General features: G+C 34.3%; 1 protein-coding gene across 4 annotated transcripts in view; it reads right to left on the minus strand.

The window, feature by feature from the left end:
- Window positions 1-15,000, minus strand: part of LOC143254255 (neo-calmodulin-like) — a 20,182-nt gene continuing 5,182 nt past the window's right edge. The window contains exons 2-5 of one of the 4 annotated variants that reach the window (XM_076509114.1): window positions 13,747-13,783; window positions 10,172-10,315; window positions 7,341-7,583; window positions 1-2,430 (exon numbers count right to left, since the gene is read on the minus strand). In XM_076509114.1, coding sequence (XP_076365229.1) covers window positions 2,411-2,430; window positions 7,341-7,583; window positions 10,172-10,315; window positions 13,747-13,783 — 444 coding nt within the window. In that variant the 3' untranslated portion in view covers window positions 1-2,410. Of the gene's footprint in view, window positions 2,431-3,780; window positions 4,261-7,340; window positions 7,584-10,171; window positions 10,316-12,304; window positions 12,427-13,746; window positions 13,784-15,000 lie in introns of those variants that run through there. The other 3 variants (XM_076509113.1, XM_076509112.1, XM_076509115.1) reach the window with 3 other exon arrangements.

The raw sequence follows: 15,000 nt of genomic DNA on the forward strand, positions 1-15,000 counted from the left end.
AACAGTTTGTAAACATTTATTGTTTTTCTCACGCTAAACTTTTTTATAACTAACACAAAATCAAATGTTACAGATAAGAGATTTTAAAATAATTAGAGACATTTAAACAAAAACTGATTCCACGATAACATCTAAATAACGTAGGTATGACAATATTTGTAATGTTTTAATACAGTTGAACAGATATATAAATGTTATATACTCTCTGAGATCAATAAAAAGCGCTGCAAATTAGTGAAACAAGCACAACTCCGCGAAAAGTGGTAGAATGGATGACAAACTAGACCAAAGGTTTATTTCTTGGAAAGTTGTACAGCTTATCCAGCTAAATAATACACAACAAATAATTATCATGGTATTGTAGCCTTATCCTTAAAATTTAAACACTTAATTTGTTTGTTTGTTTAGAATTAAGCACAAAGCTACACAGTGAGCTATCTGTGCTCTGCCCACCACGGGTATCGAAACCCGGTTTTTAATGTGTAAGTTCGCATACATACCACTGTGCCACTTGGAGGCTTCAATAGTTATAACGGTTGTTTTGTTTTTGAATTTCGCGCAAAGCTACACGAGGGCTATCTGCGCTAGTCGTCCCTAATTTAGCAGTGTAAGACTAAAGGAAAGACAGCTAGTCATCACCACCAACTCTTGAGCTACTCTTTTACCAACAAGTAATGGGATTAACCGTCACATAACAACACCCCATCGCTCAAAGGACGAGAATGTTTGGTGTGACGAGTATTTGAACTCGCGGCCCTCAGATTACGAGTCAAACGCCTAAACCCACCTGGCCATGCCGGGCCCTAAATAAAATATTGAATTATAACACAACTAAGAGAGATATGCTTATGCATATTTTTATCTTATTATTTGTTACTCTTATTAGCTACATAAAACCTTTGCTAAAACTATATTCTATAAATATATTAAAGTACTACTTATAAGAATAAAATGTTGTTCACATTACTTTTAAACTAACTGATAATAATGTTTGTTTATTTCGTTTCTGGATTTCGCGTAAAGCTACTCGAAGGTTACCTGTGCTAGCCGTTCATAGTTTAACATGGATAAACCAGACGGAAGGCAGTAACTCAACACCACTCGCCGCCAACTCTTGGGCCTCTCCTTTACCATCGAATAATGGAATTCACTGTCACGCTATTACAACCACACAAAAAGGCTGAACATGTTCAGTGACGGAGATCCGAAATAGTGACGTGCAAATTGGTAATCAAGCGTCATAATAGTTGTTGTTGTTGTTGGCCACGTCATAACAGACACAATGATATTGCTTGTTGTTATTATTTTTCAGTTTGTTTCGTGTATTTCATTTTGTTCTGCATTTTATTCTAAATATAAACAATACGAATCAACGAGGAGAATAGCCAAGTGTGTTAAGACGTTCGACTTGTAATCCGAAGGTTGCGAGTTCGAATCCCGGTCGCACCTTTCAGCTGTGAGGGCGTTATAAGTGACGATCAATTCCACTATTCGTTGGTAAAAGAGTTGCCCAAGAGTTGGCGGTGGGTGGTGATGACTAGCTGCCTTCCCTCTAGTCTTACACTGCTAAATTAGGGACGGCTAGCGCAGATAGCCCTCGAGTAGCTTTGCGCAAAATTTAAAACAAAGAAGAAAAATATAACCCAAATTATATTTTACAATATATATACATACACATATTATTAAATACACATTAGAAAATTGAAATAAGTTGATTTAGAAAGCTTGGAACTGGTCAATATTATAAATTATGCCAATGATACAAAAGTCACTTGGCTCTGGCTGGATGGGGCCATACTAAGTTCCCTGATAAATAGGTCTGTTGACGAATGAAATACAACAGTCACATTCATAAGCTGTTACAATAGTTGAGATCTCGAAGAAAGAAAATTTTCTTTAAAGAGACAATGAGTCTTATTTTAATTAATGTGGAATACTTTGGACCTTACTCTAAAATGTTTGCCATCTAGTTAATTTTCATGGAAAAGATAAGAGTAGTGGTTATACTCATGATACAGTAACCATAAAACACAGTTTCACTTGTTTTGGCGGTAGTAACTAAGAACTTTTCACTTGACCGGGATTCGATTCCCCCTGGTAAACTTAGCAGATAGCCCGATGTGGCTTTGCTATAAAAAGACATACAAACAGACTTTTCACTTCTAACAAACTGAGTTATTTGGGACCAGGTGAAATGATAGCAGGTGTCACGACAAAGTTAAGTTTGATGTACTTAATGCTTTATTTGACTCTAAGTAGACGTTTTTCAATTATGAAGGTTAAAATATTCCTGAAAGAATACACATTTTTAAACATCTTATACATGAACCAAAGTTGTAATACACTAGAAAACAGACTGTGCCCTGGCGGCAGGAAGTATTACCCTTGTAGTATTGTTTTGTACTCGTCTTTAACTAGACTGACTTGTATCTGAAAATAGACAAAAAGAACTTGTATGTTTGTGTCGAAATCCAGTTTCTAGTGTTTGTAGACATACAGCTACGTCATCGGGAGGCATCATAATGAGAAGCAAGATGGCGTCATTAATGAATTTCTGTAGTTAGTAACTCGTGCAGGTACCAGAATTTATATTCTTGTGTTACCCCATTTATCTTCCTGCTGAACCAACGTTCTGTTTTGTATAACTATACAGCAGTAAGACAAATGTAGATCGGCTTCAGGACAGTTGTGGACCCTTGTTATGGCGACCTTGGAGAGCATAGCTAAACTGTAGTCAAGCTCAATGAATCCTGAGTGGGTCACGATGTCCATATGTGTTAAAGATACGTTTTAGAGGCAAAATATAAATATACATAAACATTAATGTCATTTGACCACAGCAGTAATCTTAACACCTTTCTCCCAACGGGAATTTTAGGACAGTGAGTTTGAATATAAATGGACTGTTACAGCTTTAACCCACACCTTGACCTTTTTTTTTTTTTTTGAGAAATCAGAGGTCATCTGACATTTCATTTTCAATTATTACACTTTTTATTTCAAATGGCTTGGCACGGCCAGGTGGTTAAGGCATTCGATTCGTAACCGAGAGTCACGGGTTCGAATCTCCGTCGTCCAAACATGCTCGCCCTTTCAGCCGTGGGGGCGTTATAATGTGACGGCCAATCCCACTATTTGTTGGTAAAAGAGTAGCCCACGAGTTGGCGGTGGGTGATGATGACTAGCTGCCTTCCCTCTAGTCTTACACTGCTAAATTAGGGACGGCTAGCGCAAATAGTCCTCGTGCAGCTTTGCGCTAAATTCAAAACAAACCAAGAACATAAAAAAACAAAATTTCTATTATAACAGAAAGAAATATTTGTTATTGTTTCTCTTTAACGCAGTATTTGTAACATCATGACACGTATTTCCAGTAACAGAAGAGCGAAACAATGAAATGAAATATAAAGGTTAAAAGAGTTATGAAGATTGGTAGAGTTTTAATTTGTTTATTTATAGCCAACAGAATATGGGTTTGGTTTTGATTTGAATTTCGCGCAAAGCTACGCAAGGACTAGCTGTCCATAATTTTGCAGTGTAAGACTAGAGGGAAGGTAGCTAGTCATCATTACCAACGCCAACTCTTGGGCTACTCTTTTATAAACGAACAGTGGGATTGAACGTCATATTATAACGCCTCCACGACTGAAAGGGCGAGCATGTTTGGTGTGATGGGGATTCAAACCCGTGACCTTCATATTACGAGTCGAATGACTTATCCACCTGGCCATGCCGAGGCCCAGAATATAGGTTCTAACAATAAAATAACGAATCACCAAGGTCAATAAAATTTTCATGTTTTCTTGCATTTGTTATTATATAGTTTACTTAAAGATTAGGTTCGAAAGACTACAGGCTAATATAGTTCATTCAAACAAACTAACACGTATCAACACGTGAAGTCGAACGACTATTTCCAAACTACACATTAATAAAAATAAATATAAAATGATTATACAAGAACTTAATATTATATTCATATTATAAATATCTAAATTCGTTAAAACAACAACATTCGTTTCATATATGTCCTTCAAATAAGTATGAACATTTTCAACGACAGAAAACAAAACTTTATAACTGGATGGAGAAGTACAATATCACAGAGGGCGTCGCATCACTTGGTCATTATCTCGTATCTGTTGCTGAAGTAACTCCTTCTTCGTAACGAATAATGGGGCAATGTTCGTGAAATGTGCAACATGCAAGTTTCGTGCTATGGGAAGCCTCGTTTAGCTGGTGTCACGACCTTTACAAATTCTGTGCATAAAAAGTAGGAGAGAGGAAAGTCTATATAACAATCACAAACTTTCTTCTAATGCACACACAGTATTATGTTGTATACTTATATCACCCCATCAGAAAGTTTGGTATGGTTTGAATTTCGCTTAAAGCTACATTAGGGTTATCTATGATAACAGTCCGTAAGTCAGTAGTGAAAGATTAGAGGAAAGAAAACTAGTCATCTCCATTCGCAGCGGGCCCGGCATGGTCAAGCGTGTTAAGGCGTGCGACTCGCAATCTGAGGGTCGCGGGTTCGAATCCCCGTCGCGCCCAACATGCTCGCCCTTTCAGCCGTGGGGGCGTTATAATGTGACGGTCAATCCCACTGTTCGTTTATAAAAGAGTAGCCCAAGAGTTGGCGGTGGGTGGTGATGACTATCTGCCTTCCGTCTAGTCTTACACTGCTAAATTAGGGACGGTTAGCGCAGATAGCCCTTGAGTAGCTTTGTGCGAAATTCAAAAACAAACATCAGCAGCCAACTCTTGAGCTTCTCTTTTACCAACGAATAGTGGGATTGACCGTCACATTATAACGCCCCCACGGCTGATAGAGCGAGCATGTTTGGTGGAACGAAGACTGGGAGTCAAGCGCCCTACCACCTGGCCGTGCCGGGCCTCTCGATAAATTAGACTGGTGTGTTTGTTTGTCATTACGTTCAAATGAGAAGAATACTGTGGTCACTGAAAATATTGAATCTCTGGTTTTAGATTTGTAAAGTTCTAGAGTTTACTATTGTGTATCTGGAAGGAGGAGGGAAGATATATGTAAGTCATTTTTGTGGCGCTATCAACCGTGAAATGTCGAACTTATCAAAGAATCTTCTGAAATTCAATCTATAATAAAAGGTTTAAAGCATTAGAAGAGAAACACTTTGTTAAATTATAGAAGTGTCACAAAATATCACTAAACCCATCGCTAAGCGCTGCAACTATTCGTTACTAACACACAAATACGCACAGCTAAACAATTAATGTTCTCGTACGGACATACAAAAATTCAAAATCTCTTTAAATTTTTAGCATGAGCATATTATTAAAACTCATGCACTCCAGTTAGTCACACAGACCAAATACTTCAAGAATGTTTTGATGTTATTGGTGTGTTAGTTTTCAAACCCAAACGTCTGTCCTTAAAATGAGAATTTTCAGTCGGTTGCTCTGCACAGCTGATAATCCGTGAGAGGGCGTTGTTGAAACAAATAAAAATTCGTTTAAAATAAGTTAAGTAATACTTAGATCATGGTCATGTCATGTGCAAAGAAACCGTGAATATCCCCCAATAACTTCATAAAACATTGTACAATAAATATATTAACTTAGATCGAACTGTCCAAGTAAAACTTCATGATTCATTAAATGGTTTCCGCTCATAATGAACTGATTGATCCCTGACTCAAACTATATATCCACTTATTTGTTTTTACTTGATATTTAATACAAATATACACACCTTTTTTTCAAGACTTAAATTCGCCCAACTAACTGTTAGTTTTAATTTTGAATTAGGGGTTTCACCAGCGACTTCTTATTTTATCTGTTGGTATATTTTTAATGCTGTAAGTGATTTGGCACAGAGCATAGAACGTCTGGTGTGGTTTCAAGATTTGCTCTGGCGTGTTCGAACGTAGATTACAAATAACTCGCAGGAAGAACCGTTAAGTTAATTACAGGGAGAGTTGAGACACAGTGAAGAGAATAGCAGATAAGGTTACGTCAATATATAGAGTGAATAGTCATTGTGTTAACTGTCACGGTTAATTTTTACCAGTGATTTGATTTGTTTTTCGTTAGCTAATGCCACTTGAAAGGTAGGCCTACAGCAACTTCTGACAGTGTGAAAGTGTTTAAATTGTAGAAACGTTGAAGGAGGTTTGTTTGGAGTTAAGCACACCACGGGTATCGAAACCCGTATTTTACCGTTGTAAGTCTGCAGACATGCCGCTGTGCCACTTGAGGACATTGAAGAAGGAAATTATTTGTAATCATGACGTGGACAGGATGTTGAATTATTTTTACCAAATTTGAAATAACTCGTCTCCTAGAGAACAAAGTTATAACACTATATTTATACCTGAACACATGCTACATTATTCGATAGTTACAGTTTTAGAAAATATTTATTTGAGGATGAACTTACCTCAATTCGCATTATGTTTTAAGCAGTAATTTCCCTACTGGTGTTCTACATAACTAATTAAATGTGTTTAGCTGTTTGTAAATAAAGTAATTATATACTGACCTACAAATGAAAGTAATAAAAGTATATTTAATAACGTTTGAATTAACAGAGAATGTGTCTGTTTGTGTTTTCTTATTGCATAGCCACATTAGGCTATTTACTAAGCCCACCAAGAGAAATCGAACCGCTGATCGTACAGTTGTAAATCCGTAGACATACCGCTGTACAAGCGGGGAGCAACAGAGAGTGTTTTTGTTTAAAATTTGAGGTGTTGGTGGTTAAGGCACTCGACTCGCAATCCGAGGGTCGCGGGTTCGAATCCCCGTCACACCAAACATGCTCGCCCTCTCAGCCGTGGGGGCGTTATAATGTGACGATCAATCCCACTATTTGTTAGTAAAAGAGTAGCCCAAGAGTTGGCGGTGGGTGGTGATGACTAGCTGCCTTCCCTCTAGTCTTACACTGCTAAATTAGGGACGGCTAGCGCAGATAGCCCTTGTGTAGCTTTGCGCGAAAATTCAAAACCAAACCAACTTGTTTAAAACTAAATTTATTTTCACTATATAATTTAAAAACAACCGAAAACAAACTTAATATAAAATCATTTTCTTATAAAGCTTACCACCTTTTTTTTACGAAATCTTAGTTAAGTTGAAAATAAATTAATTTAAGTTTAACGTAACTTTTAATTTAACATTAAAGTGTTAGTTATATATATATTATGCATTGCAAATTTAGTGTTACTTTCACTACGTTGTTAGGCTTAGCGTTGCAGAAAGTATTAAAAAAACTATAAAAACGTTCATTAGTAAGTTTTCTCTATATTATTTAAATCAGGCAATTGAGAAATATAATACGTAAAATATTTTTCACCCACCGTCAAAACTCACTAAACCATCACCATCCAAATCAGCTTCTTCCATCATGTTTTCCAGTTCTTCGTCAGTAAGGTTTTCACCAAGATTTATCATCGAATACCTCAGGTCTGAAAAACTGATGTATCCGTCATTATTTCTGTCTAAAACTGTAAAGGCTTCCCGAAGGGCCTCTTCCCTTCCTGACTCCTTTATTTTCTTTGTCATCATGAAAAGAAATTCGTGGAACTCAATTGTTCCATTGCCTGTGAAATATAAATAGCTTAATGAATGTAAAAACAAATATCTAACACCCTGTAAATCCACACTAAATACACTAGTTATGTACATGAAATGGTGTAGATGTTTTTAAAATGCATTTTTGAGATGGCAGTTTTGTTTATTGTTCTTATATATATATGTATATGTAACTGAGGAGCTTCTTTATTTATTTTTATTTTCGTTTTAAGACTGGATCATTTTAGGCACTAACTGTTAAAGTCTTGCCTCTAAACGCTGTCATAATGTCGAAACAAATCTAGTCTTCTATGTTATTGCTTATTCTTGAGAAGTATTAAAAAACAAAACAAATACAAGCCTAAACTATCCTTAACAGATACGTAAGTTATTGTTTCTTTACCAAAACATCTACTTTCAGTGAGAAAAAGAAAAATCCCATAGTGACTAAGGAACTTTATATTAAACCTAACACACTCGCATATATAAAAAAAAAAAAAAGTGTTCCTTGTTGGTACAGCGGTAAGTTTACAGACTTCCAATATTACAATCTGGGGGTTCCATTCCCAGTGGTGGACATAGAAGATAACTTAATCTGGCTTTTCCTTGAAACTAATAAATATTAAAGAAACAGACACACACACTGTATATAGTTGCACAAACTAAGCATCAGATTTAATAGTGACCATAAAGTATCAATACGTTGTTCTTTCATGATCGAGTTCTCTAAAAAAAAATTGATGAAAATAATTGAGAGTTCGGCTCGTGGATAACAAAATAATTAACTTCCACCTTAATGTTTCTTTACACCCTTGTACGTTATATAACTTGTTGTAGGCCTACGTTTAAAGCCGTGCTACTCTGTTACTTGCAAATTTTTGAATTTCCAGATCTTTATTTGTATTGTTTGGTGTTTTTTTTTTTGTGTGTTCAACTAAGGGTAAAGTATTACTTGATATAGTGGGTAGTCTTATACAGTGTAATGATAATAAACGTTACTGGTAGCTAACTGATAAGGTTCGTGATGATTTACTGTAGCTATTGAGTATTTGATCGCAGGTGAAGTTGCAGATGAAGACTGTCACGAAAATTTGTTTGAGAATACAGCGAGCATTTATAGTTCCTGTGTAACCAAATGCTCTATATAAAATGGATAATAACAAGCAAATATATGCGCCTAGACGGAGACACGACACCAGTAAACGCGTATAAAAATTTATCTGTGGAAAAGCAGTCTTTTGAAATGGAACATACGTCTAAAACATCGCTCTGAATACATTTTCATGTCTTAAGATAATTATTTTGTGAATGTGTGTAATAAAGTTTAAAATTATATAGAGTGATTTCTTTTACTTCTACGTTTCATACATAATACGGGTGTTGGCTGCCTAAAGTTATTTGTTGTATAGTGTACAAAGCATTGAGTGTATAAATGTTACAGTTATCTGATGTTCACCTATTTTGGTTCGTAATTTCTGTGTCACTGTGTACTTTAGCCTCTTTGAGGAATAATTATAGCATCGTTTACACTACAATTATGATGTTTTTAGCTTATGTACAAATACATACTAAATAAATCGACTTTTAAATGCACTACGGACTTTGCGATACTTTATTTTTTTACTCGATAATATACCAAGCTGTTTTCATCAAGGCTGACAAGAAAATAATAATAATTAGTGGCCCACTTTGAGTGAATTTTGTTTTCCTTGCAAGTCTAACATATGTGCTTTTTTTTTTTTTTGGAAAATGTTACACGTGTACAGCCTTAGTAGTCAATAGTAAAGGTAATAAAGTATAGTTTTAACGGAATCTTTACTGTTTAAGGTGCTTTTTGCCTGGAAGTTGTATTAGGGTTTTATGCAGTTCCATGCGATACCTGTTATGAACCATTATTGTGGTCCGTGATTAAAACAGAAATGCGTGAATGGATAGATTTTTAAAAAATGTAGAACAAAATTTAAAGTTCATCAAATAATTCATCGGGTTTCTAGTGAGAATAAAATTGCTTACTGAGTCGAGCGCCCTAACCACCTGGTCATACCGGGCCGTTAGGGTGTAAGAAAAAGGAACCAATAAAGCATGGTTCGGTGGTTCCATCTTGTCTCATCCACTTTGATATATAGATATTAGAATTAGCTTTATTAATATATGCTATTTTTGCTTTTACTTCTGACCGCATCTTTCAAAGGGGTTGTGTAAGTGAGTGTCGGAATGTAGAGGGCGGTGTTAGATGTTTGAATATATAATTTTATATTATTTATTTTATTATATTTAATATAGGTATAAAGGTGTTCCTTTGTATTGGTTTATTTTGGGTTTAAGTTGTTGTATAAGTAAGGTCAGCTTCCGGTCAGTTACCTCTTTCTTTCTTTGTGAACCTGAGACCGAAGAAGGTCGAAACGTTGTTCGCTCCTTTACGTAAAATATTTTTTCAAACCAAACGAGCCGTTTTTACGTATATATATTTCTCTACAAGTGGGTTTTCTCGACATCACTGATTAACAAATACACTACTTTTTCTTCAACCGATCTTCTTAAAACTTTAAGCGTTCAACACAATTTTGAATTCAGATGTTTGATAAAATAGAAAAGAAATGGTTTTACCACCACCTACCGTCTAGATCCACCATAAACATCATGTTACGCAACTCTTTCTCTGTCGGCTGTTGCCCTAATGATCTCATCACTATTCCTAGTTCTGCCGCTGTAATAGCGCCATCTGAATCTTTGTCAAATGTCATAAAGGCTTCTTTAAATTCTTTAAAAAAATAAGAAAAAATATTAAATCATTATTGTACGCTTACAATCAGAGCATTACAATAACATGAAACATATCACGTTAGACTATCCTGTTTAAAATAAAAAGAGTAAACCAGATTTTTATATGCAAGGATTTAAATTATTACTTAATCGAGGCTTAGTTGTTTATTTTTTTAAATGAAATATGTACAGTATCATACCACTGAAACATTTCTTTTACTAGGGTGCTGAAAATCACTGAGCAGAATATATGATGAAAACTGTGCACTCGGTAACTATGAGAGCATGTTACTAACACAAAGCCGTAAATGAAAAATGCGTTGACAACAGATTCCACTAGGATGTTTAACGGCGTGCTTAATGTAAGACATTGAAAGCAAACAAACGAAAAGAAAACCATTCGACTTTACACTGCAAATTTTTAACTCCAATATTTAAAAGAAGCTTTTTTCCCTAAATGGTTGACGTCATATTTGCTTACAGTAGACTGCTATTACTAAAGTGTAATGGCGATACAAGACTAGTAAAATATATATTTACTTAATCTATGTATTAAAACAAATCCACTTACACCAACATAACTTATCGTGAATTGTCAAATAAAATGTAAAACAAAAAAGTGTAAATCAACTATTTATCTAACACAGAAACCTAAGTCCCGCATTCTTATATTAAGTCTACTGATAGTAACGTCTGTAATTACTAAGGCGGGTTTCAAAGTGTTGTTTTTTTTTTACACTTATATCTCTGAAACTACAGACTCATTCCACGGAAAACATTAGTTTCAATCATTTTTCTTCTAAGACACACCGCAGTGGTTCGGCAGTAAATTTACAGGTTTATAAAGCTAAAAATTGGGTTTCGATACCAATTGTAAGCACAGAATATATAGCACATTGTGTAGCTTTGAGCTCAATAACTGATACACACAGAAATACGAATATATCATTCAAAGAAAAGACCGTTTGCACCATAAAGTTTCCCTCTCATTGAAACCTCAAGCTTTAAATCTTCTTGACTCGATTTTTCTAAGATATGCAGCAGTTGAACATAATGGACTAATCCAAGTAATTCTGTAAGTACAAATACAAAGGACATGTTTTAAAAAACTGTAAACATCATCATCATTGTGTGATATCTGCTTGAAGCAGATTGACTGTCATGGGCGCCATTGTTCTCTTCTTTATACCGTTCTAACACAGTTACTATATGATGTTCCTACCTATTATTCATTCACGCATTTCTTGGTCTGTCTTTCCTCTTTTTTTCAAACTATTCATGCATGGACGACAGAGTGTAAGGCCTAAAATAAAAATGTTTGTTTCTTATTAGCCAACGCCAATTCACTTTGTCTCCTTGTTCAGCGGATATAATATGAATTTGCTTGAAGACGAAAAAGAAATCTAGGCATTGTCTCTCCAAACCCAATTCCGGTTACAAATAAACCCAAAAGTGCAAGGCATAATAACAAATATCAGAAGTTTGAAAGCACTAAATATATGAATAGTGAAATTCTGCATGTTTTTAAAATATAAATGAAAATTGTTCATAAGAAATATCAGACTTAGTGTGCAAAGATATATAAAAAGGTGATTTTTCAGACTGAGAAAATACTACGTATAGTTTTTAAGTTTAGCTAGTAATAAACGACTCTGGAACATTAGATTTGTTATATTTCTTTAATTGGACATTCAACATTTCGCTTTACAGCTTCTTTGGTTCAGTGTGATCCTCCATTCCTATAAATTACACTAAAAAGTTAAATTATAAAAATAAAATTTACAATTTTAAAATAGAATAAACTCTTAAAAACGTCACTGAAATACATTCTATGTCAACAAGTCTCACAAAACCCAATATTTACAAATCCAATTGAAAACGTACAATAAAATCCAAATATATTCTGCTCCACCTGACACTGGAGAACCTGGCTTTAAGTACCAAAATACAATAATGCTACTTAATACAGGCTTCTCATGACATTCACCTTGTCTAGATGACTTCAAGTCACTCCTCCGTCCCAGCATCTTCAGGTGAATCGCGTAAAGAAAAGACAATTGTATAATTTTGTACATCGTGAGTAATATCACAGTTATATTTTCTTGAAGAGAACATGCGTAATGACCAATTGGTGGATTATTGTCTCGTGCACAATAGAGTAAGTAAAACCTGAGTCATTTACTTGAATCATTCTCTGTGTCTAATCTGAACTGGAGTAAAATAGAAATTTCAAAACTTGCATATTAATTAAACGTTAGTATACATAAGGTACAGCTTATAACCACCAAAGAAGACAGTGTTATATGTTGAAATATTCAGCAAGAAGCAAAGTATTGACTTACTATTATAGAAGCTTGAAAAAGTAAAAGGACAGTACTAAGTTTAAAAGAAAAGACTGAAATGAAAAATATACGCAAATATACACGAATAAAGCACTACAACCACACTATGTATGAGTGCGTGCATATACATACATCATACCAAGGGTTTAACCAATACTACAAGATATATGAGGAATCTTTAAAAAGAAACACACAAAGAATTTAAATTATTTAGGTGAAAGTTGGGAACTTACAAAAAATCTTAAGATAATGGACCTTTTATAATATTGGGACTGTCATTCGACAGTCCACCCCTCCCAGCAACCCTCTGCATACACATACAAATACATACGTACTTTGTACACAGAGGAATTATCGGCAGTAACGGTTACGTTAAAACAATAAATAAATAAGGAGGCAATGCCTACCTACCTAACCCTTAGAGTGATGAGTGACCAACAGCAAACAGATTTTAAGTCTAACTTGGTCTAACTTGCGAAATGTGTTATATTACATTCTGTCCATAGATTATTTTAAATTATGTTGTAATCAAACTTCAAAAAGTTACTTATTGCCATAATGTTGTACAAGATATTAATAAGGTAAAAAAATCCTTAAATAAACGTGCATGAATTCAAAATTTCTGATATTTTCAAAAAAATTTGACTAGCGAAAGCCACAAAGGGTGGCGAATTTGAATAAAGTGAAAAGTTAATATTATTTTAAAATAAAACGGAATCTTAAGATTTCGTTAACTTGGTTTTCTTTACTTGTGTTTTAGTTTATTTTATTGTTATCTTATAAATGTGTACATACTTATAGTGTTATACAGAACAAATGAATTAGTAAATATAGCAATTAATTTTTATTTATCTATTATAATTAATGATGGCAGGTAGCATTTTCGCACTATTGCAGATAAAATTATTTTTAACAAAAACCTGTATTTTTTTATCATTGTAGTATACGTTAACACAATGGAGAAAAAAATGGGAAGAGCATCAACTGAATTTCTGTTAATGTGTAATTTAATTCATATTTATTTATCCACCAACAAGTTTTGTTTAATTAAATGGATTTCATTATTAGCCTTAGGCCTACTTCTTACCTGCTATTTGTTCCTCTGTAAGCCCGTGCTCTATCTGCTATAAAGAAAAGGTAAGTTAATTGTTCAACTCTATATTGTAAAATATGACATATTTTATTTTACCAACAACTTTGTAATGTAGTGACAACACTATTCAAAGAGGATCCACAAATTATTGGCACTGGGATTTTTCATCAGGCACCAGTGAAACTTATCACGCATACAGAATTTTATAATTCTTAAAATATCGCACAAAGCGTTGATTTGTATTTTTCTAATACTTATTGATGCTTCTTAAAATGTTCCTTTTTAGACACTGTTCACACGTGTTTTTTATTATTATCACACAGATTGAATAATTTAGACTTACATCAATAATTTTTAGCCAGTGTATTATTACAAACACATATTATCATACGTGGGTTGCGAAGTTTGGTTATTTTATTTTATCGTATATGTAATGACTTTTAAAATAACGGTATTGCACAACTTTCAAAAGAAGCCGATGGTAAAATACTGATTTTAAATTATTTTTTCAAACTTGACTGAGATATATATACGTAAACATCTCCAAGACTAAGTAAAAAAAAAACAACAACACATAATTAAAGTTTTTCTTAAATTTTCCAACATTAAATAAATGCACATTATTCACGTAAATTTAGCAAGTTTGACTGTCTTGAAGTTCTACTTTTCTACCTTTATTGATAACAACAGTCACCATATAAATAATAATAGGGCAGTACCCCTATATTACATGTGATTAAAAAAAAGTGACGAACCCAATAAGCGTTTCCATGTATATGGGCGGTAGTTATTTCTTTTTTACTTAGAACATGTTAGTTTTCGCGTTTGTTTTCTTTCCAGTTTTCATTAAACAATTAAAAAAGCCATGTTTGTTAGCTGAATTTTGTGCTAACTCACTTTGGGTCTATAGTGTACCAGTCTTTCCTAATTTCAAAAGGGATACACAACGACGAAGGTAACTTGTCAGTATTACTCACTGTTAACGTCTGGACTATTCCACTGGACTAGTGAGATTGACCGTAACATTATAATGTCCTCCCGGCTAAAAGCGCATGTTTGATAATGGGACTCGAACATACAGACTGCAAGTCCAGCGCTATAAAGTCCAGGCCAAAAAGATATCGTGTAAACAAAAAACATGAGATATTCGATTGTATTCGCTATCTCTTCCAGTTGTCATATGTTTAGACCTTGAACTGTTTATAAAATTAATATTTATAAAACTGAATCAATGGTTAAGCAAGAAAA

Source organism: Tachypleus tridentatus, chromosome 6, assembly GCF_004210375.1.
Source record: "Tachypleus tridentatus isolate NWPU-2018 chromosome 6, ASM421037v1, whole genome shotgun sequence".
NCBI lineage: Eukaryota > Metazoa > Arthropoda > Merostomata > Xiphosura > Limulidae > Tachypleus > Tachypleus tridentatus.